The sequence below is a fragment of the Pinus tabuliformis genome, chromosome X, assembly GCF_031772625.1.
Source record: "Pinus tabuliformis cultivar Carrire ecotype Pingquan chromosome X, CPIR1, whole genome shotgun sequence".
NCBI classification, from domain to species: Eukaryota; Viridiplantae; Streptophyta; class Pinopsida; order Pinales; family Pinaceae; genus Pinus; species Pinus tabuliformis.
The window spans coordinates 1,723,886,193-1,723,906,020 of NC_142308.1; the positions used below are offsets into that span (position 1 = coordinate 1,723,886,193).

The 19,828-nt window shown below is 40.1% G+C and overlaps 1 protein-coding gene across 4 annotated transcripts in view; it reads right to left on the reverse strand.

Moving 5' to 3' along the window:
• LOC149146658 (sodium/proton antiporter 2-like) overlaps positions 1–19,357 on the reverse strand; it is a 307,652-nt gene extending 288,295 nt beyond the window's left edge. For 2 of the 4 annotated variants that reach the window (XM_089448111.1, XM_089448112.1), the window contains exon 1: positions 19,031–19,357. In XM_089448111.1, the coding sequence (XP_089304237.1) occupies positions 19,031–19,279 (249 nt within the window). In that variant the 5' untranslated portion in view covers positions 19,280–19,357. The remainder of the gene's footprint in view (positions 1–19,030) is intronic. The other 2 variants (XM_089448113.1, XM_089448110.1) reach the window with 1 other exon arrangement.
• Positions 19,358–19,828: the final 471 nt, after the last annotated feature.

The window sequence follows — 19,828 nt, forward strand, 5'->3', positions numbered from 1 at the left end:
CGAGGTGAGAGTGAACCGTCGGATCACTACATATCGTGACTGTCGGATTGTAAGTTACAAAATGTACAACGGTAAAGAAACACACTTTACCTAACTCTATACTAGACCAAGTTGAACTTAACTATATCCTATGTGTCGGAATATCCTAACAGGAGGGCCCTATTCCAGATGATCTCCTCAAGTGCATTACTATTCTAAGTCCAAATGAAACTGAGCTTGCACACTTGACAGGAATGCCAACTGATACCACTGATCAGGTTATTGTGGCTGCTACAAGATGGCTTGAAATGGGTGTCAACAGTTACCTGCCTCAGTTGTTAGTTCATCTTCTCTAAATTCAGCAGAAAGTAATTCGGTAGCCTCGCATCGAAGTGCAAGCAAACTGACCTTTGAAGTTGTAAATAATCAACTTTCCCAGGCTGGCACTTTGACTGCTCATAGTGATGGTTCAAATCTTCAAGGACAAGAATCAGACAGAACACAATCATATGATGGGAATATTTCTGGAGGCTTGGAATCATTTCAGTCAAATTTTGTGGGGAAAAATTATTCTAAATGTGGCGTTAGGTGTAATGCTGGCTTTTGTTGGAAAGCATCAGAAGTGATGGCACTTGAAGCCGCCATGAATGTCATGGACACTCTGAAGAACATGCATAGAAATTTAGCCTGAGAGCTTCAGGTTTTTCTAAATGAAATTGGTAAAAGATTTATCCATTTTCCTGAAGAGAAACTTCTTTCTGAAGTCCATGCACTCGAGCACCAATGTTACAAGTATCCTACCGTGACAACAGCAGAGGTTCCCAAATCTCTCAAGAATGAGCTCTCGAAGTTGTGTAGGGATTTCTTTCCATCAGGCGGTATGAACGAAAATGTTAAGTTTGTGAATGAGTACAAACGGGACTTTGAGCGAGATCTTGATCCAGCCAGCACATCGACATTTCCAGCTACACTCTCAGATTTGACCGAGCGTTTGAGACATTGGAAGAATGTTCTGCAACTCAACGTGGAAGACAGGTTTTCTGCTTTCTTGAAATTAGAGGAAGAAAGCAATGTCCTGAATAAGTTCCACGTGGTTGATATGGAAGTTCCAGGACAGTACCTTGTAGAACAGGATTTTGCACCTGATCATTCAGTGAAGTTGGATAGAATTGGGGCTGATTTGCAGATAGTGCGAAGACATGGAAGCAACTTCCGTCGATTGACACTAGTTGGTTCAGATGGTTCTCGACGTCATTTTCTATTACGCCCACTAACTCCTGGGGAAGAACCTTCACGAATGGTACAATTGTTTCGTGATTTAAACAGGTTGTTTGACAAACACAAGGAATCCAGACGCAGGCATCTTGCGTTTCACGCTCCAATCATTATACCAGTTTGGCCACAGGTTTGGTGTTCGACTCCACTCGAATAGGAAGAAGTCGAAGATTCAAGTTGCTGTTGAACTACTCTTCCATCGAGAATAGAATATGATGTAGGAGGAAGGAAAAAAAATTGCCATTGGGCTCTGTAAAACTCGATCAGCCCGTGTTCTTCTTCTGCACCTTTTGAACAGGGAAGAAAACGCCTCCCGCCTCCAGTTTGGGTCAGATCCGGATTGAACGCATAACCTGTGCGTTCCAACAACCGCGTTTTACCAATCTTGTCCTGGGTCCATTCTCAGACTCGACCAAAGATTCGGCTGGTAAAATTACAACTCCCGCAGTTTGTCCATGCTTTTCTTCTCCGCGCGAAGTGTCCGAAATCACTGTAAAACGCCGTAGAGACTCACGCGTCTAGGGTTTTGTGGTAACACACAGCGCTCGTAAAGATTGCTAGTCCAAGAACGAAAAGCCAGATGCGTTTAGGGAGGGGACCGTCTCTATGAAACCGTAAAAATGTAACAGAAAAAAATTTTTTTACAAGTTTTTTACGCAGCAGAATTAAATCACAAAGTGTACAAGAGCGTAGGACCTGGGAGGTCCCGAAGGGTTTGAACACGCGCTCTGATACCATGTATAACGACCATAAACTGAAATTCGGAAATAACCAGAACTAAATACAGTAAGAACAAAACTGAACCGAAATATAGTAAAAGAATTTGGACACCTACCTGAATCGCTGATTGCTCTGGTGTTTCTCTGGTGATGTTGATGGCCTTGTGGTTGCTTCTGATATCAATTACCGGGAAACCAATTCCACCCAGCCTAGACTGAGCAAAGCCTGGCTACTCAATCCAGTAAGCTTCCCCACAGAAGCTTATTGTCCCCCGTGCCCAGAACCTCAGACTGATTAAAGCTCTTCCAATGGCAAAATCTCTCTCACTGCTGAATTCCTCCTCTGGTTTCTCGCTCTGTTCTTTTCCCCCCCTGTTCTCAATTCAGACCTCCGGTTTTAACCACGGGCTTGGCGGTGGCCGCCCTCCCGCATGCAACCACCGCCTCCCTCCCTGTTGCCACGCTCCTGTCCACGTCTCTCAGACCAGAAGCTAGTCCCTTCGTGCTTTATGACTCAGTCACGTGGTTGGCCTTCAACTCTATTATGTTTTTTGTATTTGATTTTGGGTATTCGTTTCTAAATTATAAGGTTTGTTTTGTATTTTAATATGATTTTCATATATATTCTAAATATGAAGTTTCATTAATATTATTTTAAATATAAAGTTTATAACTTTATATTAATTAATTATTATATTTTTTTTATTTTTTTTATTTCTTAACTTTTATAAATGGGTCATTACACTACATATTGGGAGATTTTCCATTTTTCAGGCCTTTGGCCATTTGCTTATAAAAACAAAAAACACAAAAAACAAAAAACAAAAGGAATACGTATTACTTTTTACGTGGAGAAGCCCTTGGTTTTAAAAACAACCCATGGTATTTTAAAAAAATTTAAAAAAACAAAACAAACCAAAACAAAAACAAAAAAACAAAAGGAATACGTTTTACTTTTTACGTGGAGAACATTTTAAGGAGGTTTTAAAAACAACCCATGGTAATAGCCCATGGTATTTTAAAAGTTAAAGAAAAAACAGGGATACAAAAGCTCTTACATGAAAGGTAAATATTACTTTTTACTTAAAAAGTATTGTGAACATCGTGATCGTGTCATATGAAAAGACATGACTTTTATATTTATTAAGTGGGGTGACATTAAAAAGTTATCAAGGGAGTAATTAAATATATAAAAGAGGGACCAATTTATTATTAAAAGAAAAAAAGAAGTGAAAATATTATTATTTTAAGATAATAAAGTTATTTTGAAAAGGGGTCTTAAAATAAAGAAATACATACATATATAGAGGGCAACAATATAAAGGAGTATTTTTTTAATAAAAGGGTATTCAAGTTTTTAACAATCCACATTAAGGGAGAATATTGGAAATATATATATATATAAAAAAGGGAGATAAAATAAGTTAAAAAAATAAATAAATAAATAAAATAAAATAAATTCCATACAAAGTTAAAAGAAGTGAAGAAAAACAAAAAAATATGGAATCCTTGAGTAAGGAACAAAAACAATCAATCATAAGAGATATAGAACAATTAATTACAATAATTGAGCGACAGGGTGAGGAGAGAAAGAGAATGGATTCTTTCTTCCATTCTCTACATCCATCATCACTTCCACAGAATGATGTTATCTAGTGTACCGAGAAAGTGCAGCTAAAAGATCAAGAGAATGACAAAATAGCCAAAATTCAACAAAGCAAGGAAGTGTTAGAACGCGAACATAAAAATCTTGTGGATATACATTACAAAGAAATAATGGAAAAGGACGAAGAAATTTCTCGTCTCAAGGACCACATCGAAAAATTACTGGCACAAGTGAAGAAGACTAAAGTCTCAAAGAAAGAACTCAAGCAGCAATTATCAGAACAAGAAGAGGAACATTTACTTTTAAAGAACCTTAATAAAAATTTATTAGAACAAATCAGAGATCTAAAAGATGAAAAACTTAAAATTCAAAACATTGAAAATAAGGTTGATGAATCAAAAACCAAAGAACTTTTACATCTGAGAAACCATAATCAAAGTCTGCTCAATCAAACTAAGAAACTTAAGGAGGAGAAGAAAGCATTAAAAGATAAGTTGGAACAAGTCACTCAAGAAGATGTATCGATATCTCCAGTCACAACAGTTCAAGTTGAAAATAAGGGAACGAATATCGATCCAGTGAATATGACAACTCAAGAAGACAAGTCAGTTGAAGAAACGACACACGTAGATGTTGCAGTTCAGACAATGGGCATCCCAAGTGAATGTTCCATAACCAATTCAACAACATCTTCGCCAGAAGAAAATCTAAAAACTTTATATCAGCATCCGAATCATGAGAATAGACAAATAAACCACGCTGTGTATCAGGACCATTCAAACCGTAGACAACAAATTAATGTTTCAGAAAATAATGACGTAACATCAATTCCGTCTTATGCTGACTAGTCGTTACAAAATTTTAGTGATCAGAATACTATACAGAAGATTAATCTAGGATGGTCTGATCCCTTCTCAGTGCGACAATTTTGTTTGTCACTAAGAAGATCAAATCAGCTTGTATCGACGAGGATGACTATTCTGAGACAGAAAGACTTTTGAAGCCGAAAAAGAGATCAAGCCGTTTTTTGACAAGCTTTGAGGACAAAGCTCTTTGAGGAAGGAGGCAATGAAACGAATAAAATATATATAAATAATAAAGATAAATTGTAATAATGATTAGTTAACTAGTAATTAGGTTGAAGAGGCATGTCTAAATGAGACATTACTCTTCATGAAGAGACACTTGCCTGATATATAAGCAAGCCTCTCGTTCTCATTTGTAAAATTCATCAGCATCATCATTCTTATTCTTATTCATATATTTAATATAATATTTATATCCTCAATGGATAATTTGATATTCCAAGTCTTTTGGAGTAATTAATGTATAGAAGGAACTTTGTTCGCTTCAAAAACACCGTTATTTTTGGACCAATGTCCCTGGAAAAAGCCAACTCGGGATAATCGGTGCAGCAGCTGAGTGTTTTATTACTATGCAGTAGTAAATATGAGTACAAATATATGGAAGCTCAAATCTAGCTTTCCATACAGAGGAAATGACTAACAGAAGTCTAGTGAGAAAAATCTCACTTCCACCGATGATTCGACACTAACCTTAGCTCAAGATGAGTTGCTCCTTGCTGCCTCTGAGTCACCCTACGCAAATCTGCGTCACCCAGCTCGGACCAACGTCTCTCTCACTGACTGATCAGTTTCTACTCTGGAAACTCGATCTTCCTAGCCTCCGAGCTCCCACTCCGGCATCTGGCTCTGAATTTCAACTACTCTTCAGCAAAATACGGATCTCCCTCTGAAGCTCTGCACTGCCTCTCTGCACTGTGTCAGCCTCTCTGTGGAGCTCTCTGTCTCTCTGTTATGCACTCACTTTAGGGGCCAAAAAGTCACTTTTAGACCCTCAAAACCCATTTTTCCTAAATCTAGTTGGAAAATTGGAAATAAATTGCCAGAGAAATAAATAAGTGGAGAAATAATAAATATTTCCACATGACAAATGAAGTGGAAATGACATGTAAATTACAAGTTAAATCAAAATCAATTAAAGGACAAGTTAAAGGGTGATTTGGCAACGACATCACCAAAGGAGTTTGTGAAAATTCGATGACCCCGAATCCTACTGCAGCAACTGATAATGTTTCTTCTATTTGTTAAATTAATCAAACAAATTATTTGCAGTTTCCTACAGCAAATATCAAAACATATACACTGCAGCCTTCACAAAATAAATATTGCGGAAGAAATAAAAACATTGGAAGAATAGATGCACACATATGATAAAACACCGTTATTTTTGGACCGATGTCCCCAGAAAAACTCAACTCGGGAAAACCGGTGCAACAGCTGAGGGTTTTATTATTATGTAGTAGTAAATCTGAGTACAAATCTATGGAAGCTCAAATCTAGCTTTCCATACAGAGAAAATGACTAACAAAAGTCTAGTGAGAAAAATCTCACTTCCACCGGTGATCCGACACTAACCTTAGCTCAAGATGAGTTGCTCCTTGTTGCCTCTGCGTCACCCTACGCAGATCTGCATCACCCAGCGTAGACCAGCGTCTCTCTCACTGACTGATCAGCTGCTACTCTGGAAACTCAATCTTCCTGGCCTCCGAGCTCCCACTCCCACTTCTAGCTCTGAATTTCGACTTCTCCTCAACAAAATACGGATGTCCCTCTAAAGCTTTGTGCTGCCTCTCTGCACTGCGTCAGCCTCTCTGTGGAGCTCTCTGTCTCTCTGCTATGCACTCACTAGACTGGAAAAACTTCCTTTCGACCATACTATCCCTGCCCCTCTCTTACTGAATCACCTCTAGTAACACACATTTGCTACTCTGGAGATCAATTTCCCAGCAAATCGAATTCCTTCCTCCTCAAGTGTGTTCTCCAACCCCCATCGAATTTCTTCTTATAATCTCTCGTTGAGGCTTCAACAGCCAAGATTAAAACATAATCAATTGCTTAGATTAACTAGAAAGTGATCCAAGTTTTCTTCTAGAAGATTCTCACCATGACTTAATTAATACCCTTTAATTAATCAATTTTCCTAAGTTTAGACTTAGGTACCATTAAAAAAAGATTAATTATTTTAATTAAGTCGTCTCTGGGTGGAACTTCCAAAAACGATTTATGGGTTTTAGAGAATACATGTATTTTAGCCTCTCCACAAAGTTTCGTGGCTAGAACACATATGATGCTACAAAACTAACAGAGTTAATGCACCCATGGAGGTCGAGTTACCTAATAGCTTGTGGGGTCAATTTGCCTTGTTGGCAAGACAAATCTCCTTGTGAGATCAGCGCAGGATTGAGTTCAGTTTGAAAAGGATTTGATTGAGGAAAAGATGGAGATTGGTCTCCACTCACACCTACACTACACACCTAGCACAAGCAATCTATCACAGCTTATATGCACAACAAATCGGGGACCTATGCACAGCTAGTGGCAGCTTACACACAGCAGTTGAGGAGCACGAGTTGCAAGGTGTCATTCCCTTGGCTCTTGTTGAGGATTTGGTTGGAGTTAACTCCCCATCCACCTACCATCATTCACACATGGCATCCTATCAGATTTGCACATGAGGAAAAAGGATTACACTGGCCAGCAAGGAGGATTTTCGTACTAGTCAAGGGATAGTCCTCAAGCCACTCGGAATTCGACTTGCTCTCTTGGAATCTATTGTTGCCCGAATTGTACACCCAATGTGACAATGCTCAGAGCTGGGGTTGTCACTTTGATCCCTGCTCACTCCATTTAAATTATCTCCTTAAGGCAAGCTAAGGGGGGTAGTTCCTGAAAGTAAAATGATGAGGAACCTGTTGAAAATCAACAAGTTTAGGAGATACAAATGAATATCCTAGCAACTTGATTAAAATGATATGGCAAGTAAAATAAATAAGCACGAACAATTAGATTATTGTGAAAATTCCTTGAAATGCAGCAACTAGAAATATTTCTTCTAACTAACAAATTAATTATGCAGTTTTTTTTGTTAATAACGAAATATTCACACTACAATTTCTTCACCAAATAAAATATTGTGGAAGCAAAAAAATAGGAACTGAGAAATGCTAGCACACACACATAAAAATGACACTGTTTTTTTTGGACAAAAGTCCCTGGAAAAACCCAATGTGGGAAAACGGTGCAATAGCTGAGGGTTTATATTTTATTATATGCAACAGAAAATATGAATACAATCTGGATGTCGAAAACTGGCAATCCTACAGAGAAAATACTAGCAAAAAATATTGTGAGGAAATTTTCCTCACCCCACGAGCAATCTAGCACTGAAACTGGCCTCAGAAACCCCTTTGAGAATTGCCCTGCGTCACCCTCTGCGCAGGCACAATTTATCACTCTTTGGATCTCTCTCTAAATTGCTTGTCCAACCTGCCACTGACTCTGGAAGTGTCTCTCCTGGCCTCTGTGAATTTTTCTTGCCCCTGGATCTCTGAAATGACCTACCGAATCTACAAAATGAACTACCTCCTAGAGGCTACTACGCAGCCCCTGCGCAACCTCTCTGTAGCTATCTATGCCTCCCTGCAAATGACTCCCTGGAACTAGAAATCGTTCCTCCGGATACTGTCAACCTCTCTTGCCACTTTCAACTCACCCACTAGCTCAATCTCCACTATTGAATCACTCCTGCTACTGGGAATTCGAACTAATTAGGGCAATTGAGTATCTGCACTTGTGTGTTCTCCATCTACCCATTGACCTCCTCTTATAATCTCCAGTTGGGACTCCAACGGCCAAGATTAAAACTTAATCGATGGTTGAGATCATCTCCAAGTCGATCCATGTGAGTTTCTAGAGAATTCTCACCTTTCTCAATTAATTACTATTAATTAACTAGTTTTCCTAAGTTAGACTTAGGAAAAATTTAAATGATGGTCAATTAATTTAATTGAGCTATCTCTAGGTGGAATTTCCAAAAACGATTTCTGGGTTTTGGAAAACCCTAAGTTTTAGCCTCTCTACAAAGTCTCGAGACTAGAACACCATCCGATGCTACAAAAACTAACACTTCCTCTTAGCGAGGAAGATCTTCTAGCGCTGCACTGCTACAACACCCTGTCCTTGTATCATCCTCCGTTACACGTTGTTGATGTCTAACAATTGTAGCTTCCTGCCACTATCCACCAACCACTGTGTGTTGATTTGGGGTAGCATCGGATGTGCTCTAGCCATGAAATTTGGTGGAGAGGTTGGGGCACATGAGATCTCCAATACCAGAAAGGGTTTGGGCAGATTCTAAACAATTTAGGAGATTAAAATAATTAATATTTTTAATGGAGTCCCTAAGTCTAAACTGAGGGAAAATCAATTATTAATGTGAATTAAATTGAATTAATATGAAATTGTGTTAGAATGGTCCAAAAGACATGGATCAAGCCAGATCTAATCTTAGTCATTGATTAGGGACTTAATCTCGGCCGTTGATACGTCAACAGGAAAAGTATAAGAGGAGGCTTGAGGGTCACTTGGAGAACACACCAGAGTGATCAGTGATTCTATTCTTTAAAGCGGGGTTTGCTAAGAGAGATAGAATTATTGATCAGGAGATGCAGCTGAGGGGCATTTGAGTACAGAGAGACAGAGAGGCAGAGATAGTGTCGAGGGAGCAGCGCAGTAGCCAAGCAAAGTGACACAGAGCCAGCCAGGGCTCACGCAGGGCCACGTAGAGGCAACCGGGAGTTGCGTAGAGCCTCAGAGCGGCCTACGTTGTTGACGCAGAGGGCCAGAGGGTTGATGCAGGGCCTCCCAGGGCTAACACAGACCCATCCGAGGTGACGCAGGGCCAGCATGAGGCAGAGAGGGCTGACACAGTCCAGAGAGAGGCTGACGCTGGGGTTTCTAGGGCAGATTGGTGCTGAGTAGCTGCCGGAAGGATTATCTGGGGTTTCAGCCAGGAGATTTGTCAGAAACTGAGAGGTATTACTGCCAAGGAAATTCTCTGTTGGGTAGGCCAGTTTCGGCACCTAGATTGTACTCTGATATTGCTTAATAAGAAAACCCTCAGATAGCTGCACCGGTTTTCCCACATTGGGTTTTTCCAGGGACATTAGTCCAAAAATAATGGTGTCATATGGTGTGTTTGTTTCTGTTTCTTTTAGTTGTTGATCTGTAATATGTTGAGCATGCACTAGTGTTTATTTTCAGTATTTACATTGTAAATAACTTGTTAAGGAAAATAACAAGTAGGTAGGAATAAATCAGATAAAGTGCATGGAGGGTTTCTAACTAAGTAAACTTAGAAACTTCAACATGGTATTAGAGCGTGATTGCAAATCACAGGAAGACTAAAGGACATCAGCCGAGCGGAGCAATAGCAGCAGAAAACAGTTGTCCCGAGGTGACAAAAGTTGTTTCTAGCAGAGCAGCAACAAGGAAGGGTGATGCAATGCCTGCGTCATCAAGGGTGACGCAGCGCCTACGTCATCACAAGTAGGTAGGAATAAATCAGATAAAGTGCATCGAGGGTTTCTAACTAAGTAAACTTAGAAACTTCAACACTGCGCTAACTCTGATTCATCTGACATTGACTGTAGCTTAACCATGTTGCATCTATGTTGCTATTGACACTGCACTGTACATCATGTATTGTTGCCAACTCTACATCTGCACTGCAACCCAACTAACACTTCCTCTCAACTATTGTTGTTGCTACTACAACTACTGCAACTTAGAAGCATCCAAAAATACTCTATCCCTACTTCTGAAACGAGTTCTCCAATATACCCGTCTGTTCTTTGAAATAGACAAACTTAGCTCTCCCTAGAGCTTTCGTGAGTATATCTACAACCTACTCTTCTCTAGGAACATACTGTAGCTGGACAGCTCCACATTGCACATAATCTCTGATGAAATGACATCGAATATCTATGTCTTTTGACATGTCATGAAACACTGGATTCTCAGAGAGCTTGATGCAACTTTGATTATCATAGTAGACACTAGTCGCCTCCATCCTCTGCCTAAACAAGCTCACCAGCAGCTTCCAAAGCCATATAGCTTCGCACGTAGTTGTGCTAGCTGCCATATACTTTGCCTCTGCAAAGCTCAGTGCTACTGACTTCTGCTTCTTGCTGCACCAAGAAACCATCCCTGATCCAACGCTGAAGCAGTACCTAGAGGTACTTTTCCTATCCATTGAACTGCCTGCCCAATCTACATTTGTGAATCCACATAGTCTAACATCATCCCTTCAAGTATATTTCAACCCATACTCTATTGTGTTGCGCAAATACCTCAAAATGTGCCTCGCCGTGTCCAATGCACTCTCTTCGGCTCCACCATAAACTAATTGAGAGTATTGATCAAGAAGCAGATATTTGGCCTAGTGTTAACCAGCTACATGAGAGAACAATTGTCTATACAAGGTGGGGTCAACATCCTTGTCATCTGATGCGTCTATCTTCTTCCAGTTGGTGATCATGGGCGTAGACATGGATCTATGTCCCTGCATTTTGAATCTCTTCAGAATATTTGTACCAAGGAAGATCTCCCCGTCCTTCTACGACGCTTCCAATCCTAGGAAATAGTGCATCAACCCCAAGTCCTTCATATCAAACTTTGCTGCCAGGTTCCTCTTGCAATCTTCTATGAGCCCTGATGACCCTGTCAAGAAGAGGTCATCCACATACAAAACTAGGATGAGCAGTTCATTCTCTACCATCAAGTAGTAAAGGTTGGGATCTGCATCACTCTTGACGAATCCCATCTGCTGCAAGTAGTTGTCAATCCAATCATACCATGCCTTGGGAGCTTGCTTGAGCCCGTATAGAGCTCTCTTCAGCCTGCACACATGTGTGTGCCTCTCATGTGTCTCGAATCCCTCTGGTTGTTCTATGTACACCTCTTCCTCTATCACCCTATTCAGGAAGGTTGTTTTAACGTCCGTCTAGTGAGTCTACCACCCCATCTGAGCTGCTAGGGATATAACTGACTGGATAGAAGTGTATATGGAAATTGGGGCGAAGGTCTCTTTGTAATCTATACCTTTCTTCTGCACATACCCCTTTGCCACGAAGCTAACCTTGGACTTCTCCACGTTGTCGTCTACAGCGTACTTGATCTTGTAGATCCATTGAGAACCTACAATTGACTTGTCCTCACGCCTCGGCACCACCTCCCAAACGTCGTTCATCATTATAGAACTGTACCCTTCTACCATGGCATCTATCCACACCTAATGCTATGTGGCCTCCTGATAGTTGGAAGGTTCTTCAACTTATGCTACCAATGCTTGGTATTTGTCATGTTTACGCTCTCTCTTGTTCATCCTAGGAGCTCCAATGAACTCCTTTGCATCTCTTAATGTCTGACGAACTTCCCTGCTGATTCGACCACTAGTTTAGCCACCTCCACCAAAGTTTGGCTCCCGAAACTCTGCTGAGGATTTCAAGGTCATGAAGCCCCAAACCACCATGGCCCTTAGGTTTGCAGAGCTTGTCCCAAGCTACCAAAGCCCACTTCTTTTTCTCTTCCCCTTTGCCCCAAAAGAAATCTCGTTGAATACTCCTGATTTGTTGCATAACTCCTTTAGGAGCAGGAAGAACTGAAAACATGAAAATGGGTATAGCCTGCAGGACAACCTTTGTAAGCACAAGACGCCCCGCCAAATTCAAAGACCTGCAGGTCCATTTCCTGACTTTATCTTGAAGTTTATTAGTTACCGGCTCCCACACTCCCTTACACAGAGGTTTGTCAGTAAGAGGCATTCCAAGGTACTTGGAAGGTAACTGAGCCCTTTGAAACCCAAGGATTCTGGTGAGGTTCCTCTTAATAGCAACGTCAATATTGAAAAAAAAACCTTTGATTTATCAAGGCTTACCTTTGTACCAGCAACCAATGCAAAGTCGTTCAGGATTTGTTTGAAAGCTCTGGCTTCCTTGACTGTAGGAATGCCCTGCAACATTGTATCATCCACAAATTGTTGATGAGTAGAGGCAGCCCCAGCTTGGGTAAGTTTCAGACCCTAGATTCTTCCTTCAGCATTTGCCATTTTGATCGCTCTGCCTAGTCCTTCCATCATGAGAACAAAGAGGAAGGGGGAGAGTGGATCCCCTTGTCTGAGACCCCTAGAGGGTATAAAGGTTCTAGAGGGTGAGCCATTAAGCAGAATGGAGAAACTAGTCGTGGATACAAGGGCCATAACCCATCTTATCCAGTTGTGGTCGAAGCCATAAGCTCTTAGCACTTCCCTGATGTACGCCCAACTTAGCTTATCATAAGCTTTCGCTAGGTCCAGTTGCATGATCATACCAGCTTGCTTATTGCTCTTAAGAGAGTGTACTACCTCGTGAGCTTGTATGATGTTGTTGAGAATCTGTCTTCCTTCTACAAAACCAATTTGCTCCTCTGAAACTAGAGCGGGAAGAAGAGGCTTGAGTCTGTTAGCGATCACTTTGGAAATAATTTTGTACACCACATTACATAAGGCTATGGGTCTGAATCTGTCCAGTGTCATAGCTTTTTCCTGCTTTGGAATCAAAGCTATGAAAGAGGCATTAAGAGCTTTCAAAACAGTTTTGGATCTTCTAGAGTCTTCCACAACCTCAAGGATATCTTGTTTGATTGTTTTCCAGCAAGATTTGAAGAAATCCACATTGAACCCATCAGGGCCAAGAGCTTTCCCATTTTGCATCTCATTGATAACTTCACTAACCTCCTCTTCAAACACTGGCCTGTTAAGATTGTAGTTGTCTTCCCTGGTTACAAGCTTAGGAATGAACTTTGTGAATTTGTTAATGAACCGAGCTCTGTCGACGAGAGGCTCCTCTGCTATGCTAAGGAAGTGTTGAACTAGGACATATTCTATATCTTTGTGAGAGACGTGCTCTTTCCCTTGAGAGTCTTTAAGTTTGGAAATTCTGTTGTGAGATCTATGATCCAAGGTTGATCTATGAAAAAACTTTGTGTTTCTTTCTCCTTCTCTAATCCACTGCACCCTTGATTTCTGTCTCCAAAAAATCTCCTCTTGCATGCACCGATCCTCCCATTCGTTCTGAAGAGAGTCAGCCTGAGTTTTCCATTCCTCAGTAAAACCCTCTGAGATGTTGATCTGATTAATCTCCTGGAGTTTCTGCTCAACTTCTTTTTTGGCTTTAAAAATATTACCAAACTCTTGTTTATTCCAATCTTTAAGCCTAGATTTGATGTGTTTGAGTCTCTGCTGCAGCACGAACATTTTAGTGCCTTGAACGGGCCTATCTTCCATCCACCATTTGTCAATATTGCTGGTGAAATCAGGGTGAGAGAGCCAGATATTTTCAAACCTAAAAGGTCTGTTCCTCGGTGTACCCATAAAAGTAGCTTCCATCTGGACAGGTCAATGGTCCGAGCCGCCGAAGGGAAGGATTAAAGCTGACATATCTAGGCCTGTGATAAAGAGGTCCTCTGAGATTATGAATCTGTCTAATTTAGTGGCGACTTGAGAAGCCCCTCCCCTTTTATTATTCCAAGTAAAAATGCAAATTTATTGTTTCTGCGTCAACTAGCCCCATGTTATTCATGAAGTTCTGGAAAGCAATGAAGTCCCTACCTAGTTTTCTGGTACCCCCTTTTTTCTCTGTAAGAGATCTGATCATATTGAAATCCCTGCCAGAATCCAGGGCATATCAGGATATCTCTCCCTCAATTTCTTAAGGGAGGTGAGAATCTTTAGTTTGTCTTCTAGTTTTTGAGGACCATAGACATTAGCGATCATGTAGATCTCCTTATCTCCCGAAGGTTGAATCACCATCGATAGATAATTCGTAGAAGCTTCAGCATCTAGGATTCCAAGTTTTTGATGATCCCAAGAGTGAGAATCCCACCCGCCGAGTTATCCGCTTTAACCTCTAGATACTCATACTTGATTAACCATTTGTTGTGTAGCTCTCTGATCTTGTCCATCGAACATTTTGTTTCCTGAATAAAAACCATATCTGATTTTTCTTCTTTTATTCTACTGCTAAGATTTTTTTGTTTCCTTTTACTTCCTAGACCCCTGATGTTCCAAGTTGTAAGCTTCATTAAGAAAGGTTTGTAAAGGAGTAACTGGTAAGATCCCTCATCTTACCTGAGTTAATCATAAGCTTCCCAGATTCAGACAGCAGTTCATTCTGTTTTTTCCTTCCTCTTTTTCTACCTGGGTTCTTGGAAGAAAGCATCAGTGTATCCTCCATCGTTTTCACTCCCCTATTCTCCTAGCTGTCATGGTTTCTTTTGACTCCGGAACACTTTGTTTGTGATCTCCAGAGGAAGAGCTGTTGAACCCTGTCAAACTCCTCTTTTGGCAGAGAGTTTACCCCTTTGATGATTCCCTGCTCCAGAAACTTTTCCAGATCTAAATTTTCCCTCTCTAGAATCTCCTGCAGTTCATGGTCTTTCGTTCCTACCTCACTTGGGGTCATCTCATTGTCCCTACTGAGCTCCATCATGCTCGGCAAATCCTCCATTTGTTTGTTGTTTTCTGGTATATCCTCCATATCAGCATCCCTTTCCTTCTCAATGGGAATATTCTCCGCTTCCTGGTTCATCCCATTGTTCTCGACTTCTTCTTCTAAGATCTTGAAACTATTGTGGTTCGGTTGTTCGTCTTCAGTGATTTTCTTTTGGTTCTGCTTGCCTCCTTTCCCTTTACCCCCAACCTTAGTAAAACCTTCAGGATCCTTGCCTATAGTGGCTTTCATATTTCTCTCCAGCTTGTTCATTGGGCAATCCCTATATAAGTGCCCGTGTTCATGGCACTTACAACACCTAAATGGGACGTGTTCATAGTCCACCGCCTACACCCATTCCTCCTCATACACTTCTAAAATTATTGCATCCGGAAGTGCCCCCGATAAGTCCATTTGCACACATATTTGAGCAAAGGAAGTGTATTTGAGTAGCATCTGAGATCTTTATAAAATGCCCTAGTTTGTTGCCGATAGCCTTAAGAGACTCCGGCAGCCAATAATCTAAAGGGAGGGAGTAGAGTCTTATCCATACCAGCACCGAGGTGAAAGTCTCTCGTTCTGGAACAAAGTTCATTGCCCATGGTCTCATGTAAAGGCCTGTAGAAGCGTAAAAATAGGGTCCTCCCTCAAACACTCTGTCTTTATCCTCTAAGCTTGTGAACACCGCCGTGAAGAAGCCCTTGGACCCAAGGTGAAGGTCAATTTTCCCCTTTGGTTTCCAATGGTTCTTGATCCATGCTTGCAAAGCCTTCTCCGTCGGCCAGATCCCCATAAAGTTACAGCTAACAGCATACTCCGCCATGTGTTCTCTGTGCACCTGCAGCGCTGGGTCACTTAAAACAACTCGAGGAATGGTGGTCGACTTGGGTTTACAGGCCCAGGATGTACTCAAAGGAGCAACTTTCTGACTACTAACCTTTGTTCTCTTCTCCTTACTAGCTTCCTCAGGATTCTCTTCCTGTCCTTGAGATCCAATGGTTTCTGATATTTCTTTATTCTTAGCCTCTGCTACTATCTCCATTGGTTTCTTGAAGCGATGCGATCCACCTCCCTTGCTTCTGTCCACAACCACTTGACTGTAGGAGGGAGCCAAACTCCCCCCTTCGCGCCCCGCCATGGTGACCAGCAACCAAACCCTAGAGCAAAACCCTAGGTTAGATTTGCAGAGCTCTCTAGAGATTACAAATGTTACTGAATTGGAAATTCTTCTTATATATGCATTTCATTGCATAGGGGGGCAGTTAATTTATCTTATTCTTCCTTTAGTTATGCATTTTATTGCATAGGACTGGGGCAATATCCTCATAGCAAGGAGGTAGAGCTCAAGTTTCTTTGGCTTTTGATTTATCGCTACTATACCTTTTGTTTTTTCTTTTGCATTTTAAAATTACACAACATCAACCTCGAGCATCCAAGCCCTTTCTTCTCATGGGATTATGAATCACAAGCCTTTTCCGGGTACATGTAACAACAAACCTTAAAGAAAGGATAGTGGAAAAGGGGAATAGATGGAATGTGTTAAGCATGGAAAGATATGGGCACATTCTCCTTATCAAGGTCCCCCAATAGTACCCCTCTCCAAGAATGGTGACACTAGATTAGGAAATTGATGATAACCACCAAGGTGAAACAAGGCAAAAGGGATAACTTCCAAGCATCGTTATTCGTTGTTTGATTCAACCCATGATCCCTACTTTCACGCCAAATATATTGAACATAAACACTTAATATGAAGCAAAGGACAAAGATACCTCATGTGTGTCGAGTGTGTGTCAACATCAACAAATGAGTGAGTTAAGCACGATCTAAGAAGCATCTACAGGCTTTTGTCTATGGAGAATGTTGAATGTCATCATTGGGACCACTCTCTATGATATGAATCATTGAAGAAAAAAATCTCCTATAGCTATCCCTACAAGTGAGGGGGTAACATGAACCACTATTGGATGGTTGTCCCCTACATCAGGGGCTATGCCCATTATAAGAGGGAATAGCTACAGAGTAGGACATGCTAGGACCCTATTAAGGAAGGTGGGAGCCATCATAAGGAATATTGAGGTTAACATAGGGCACGTTATAATGCCCATTATGGTACTTGCTCCCCATAGTGATTGTCATATTGATTAGTGCCCACTAAGAAGGACAATTCACCAAACTAATTGATAGCATAAGTGACTCTATAATGTCGACCACAACATGAGATGCCATTGGTGTTGACATATCATGAAAACTGTGTCGAGGGGCATACAAGATGACAGTGTATAAATAGCGAAAATGGGCATAGATAAGGTCAAATATGGTGCTTTAAGGATTGTCTCTTCTTTGTTTTACTTTTAAGGCATGGTTATCGCCTAGTCTTTGGCAATGATGGGTAGGAGTGATTTCAAAAACCAGTCCAAGAGGAGGGGGTCATTGAGTCCATTTTACACAAACTACATCATCAACACTACTCGTGGGTGAAGATTTCAACCTTGATGTGATGGCGGACTGGTAGCCAAAAAAGGTTAGGAAGGCCTTGGCTAGAGACTCAAACATGGCATGGCTCCCCAGTAGATTGCTCAATATAACATTTAGCAATTGCCCCCATGGCAATACATTGAAACAATTGGAATCAAACAGCAGACTAAGATAACGTCAACTTATTTGGGCAAGAATGATCCTGCCAACATTCACAAGGTACCCACAAAATAATCCACCCAGTGAACTAATAACAACAAAAGGATCCATAAAGAAAGTTTTTTGTTCACGGGAGAACCAAATTAGTTCCAACCACATTGGGACAAAAGATAAAGTTGACCAAATATCACAATCCCATGAGCTACAATAATCGGAAAAATCATCCGACCTTAGTGCCGAGATGCCTTTTAGCTTCTTATTTCTAAAGTTAGCATCGAACCATCTGAAAACTGAGGGCCAGTTATCGAACTCCAACTGCAACACTGACATTGCAACTACGTGGAAGAAACTCTCCGACTAGGAATTTCCATCATTGTTGTGGCAGTTAGCAATGTACAAGAGAGATCCCCTAATATGGACACATTGTTGCCTGTAGGTTGTAGCCAGGAAAATGTCAATTCATAGTTTCCCTCGTCTATTGAATCAACAAGAAGTGACTGCATGGTAGGTACCACTATTGAGAGTCCAATTTCATTCAATGCTCTTGATTTTGCAAACCCTCCTGCATATTGAGAAATTATGAAGTCTATGCATGCAAATTTTTTACTTTTCAATCTGTTATAAGCCTTAAAGATTTGGAGAAGCTTGGTGGTGCATGTTTCCCGCAGTAATTTAGGAAACATGAAGGGTTCATCTAAAAGGAAATGATTTCTAAAGAATTTCTTCTCTTAGCTGTGGAACATCTTTATTGTCTGTAAACTCTTTAGAGCTTCAATTGATTTTTTTCTTTGTGATATTCTTCTTGCTCCAGTTTAAGGACATGCTGATTTATTTTGTTGAAGTTGTTCAAAACTGTTGCTTCTAAGCTTTTAAAACCACAGATATCTAAAATGCCAATTTGAGTCACAGAATCTGGATCTTGCCCAATTAACTTGTTGATATTACCAACCAACCAATCATATAAGCATGCTGCATGAATACACAGACCTCGATAGAGCATCATCCAAAGGCGGGTGAAAAGATTTCGTAATGTTTCTCTCTCGCGTCATGATAATGATAATTTGGTGATAAAACGTAGATGTCTGGTCCTTTAGAGTCGAGGAATCATGCTTCCAAGAAGCAAATTCAATATTCCTCGAGTATTATAGCTCGCACCATCTGCAAATATAGCTTCCTATTTTGCAAGATTTATGCAGCCAATTTAAACGATAGCATTTCAATAGGGACAAAACGAAGCTAAACATTTTTTTATAAATAAAAAATAAAAAATAGAAAAAGATTAACAAAAAAAAAAGTACTGTTTCTGACTTGAAAATTTGCCTGTTAAATTTGCTCATAATTGGTGGTTATAGGTTTAAAAAAACTGGCCACCACTGCAGACTGCCACAACTAAAATTTAAATAATTGTTATTTAGAAATAAATACCTCGGTGGTGCGGTCTATGGGAGAGTCTTCCTTTTCCACTGAAGCACTTGGGATAAACTCCCAGCTTCTTTTATAGCTCAATCCCGGCGAAAAAGGTCTACAAATACTCTTACGACTTCTTGGAAAACGAAATTGAGGCCCCTGGCTGCACCTCAAATGTCCATACACCGAAGCTTCTGTATGAATCGCAGTAGCTTCAAAAGTTCTGAGCAATAAATTGTTAGCTATCAACTGCTTGGCCATCACCATTTCTTCCCTTTCAAAATCCCAACTCAGTGCCCACGGTTAGTAAATATGCCAACGAATCTTTACTTTGACAAAGATATATGGTATACGTGATACTTAAAAATATATATTAATATCTATGTCAACATAAGGCTGACAAAATATTTTCAAAATATTTCAGATATTGTCAGCATATACGCGGTACTAATTATATAAAAAAATTCAGAAAGAAGGATAACGTATTAAAAGTGCGTTAAAATAAAATAATATAATAAAACTTGGCAGAATAGTTAGTGTCCCTGTTGCCTACTTAATTATTGAAATAATTTAAAAATATGAACTAAATTGTACATTTGAACAAATGTCACAAAGTAGTTATTTTTCTTTAGTTTAAATATAATTAAATTAGAATAAAGTTAACAAAGTATTATTTTTGTTTAGTTTAAATATAATTAAATTAGAGTAAAAAACAATAAAAACATGATGATGATGATGATGGTTAATGTCCGCTGAGACCAAATAATGGTCTATCGGACCTAAATAAACAAATTATCTATTTTGATTTAAGATTTT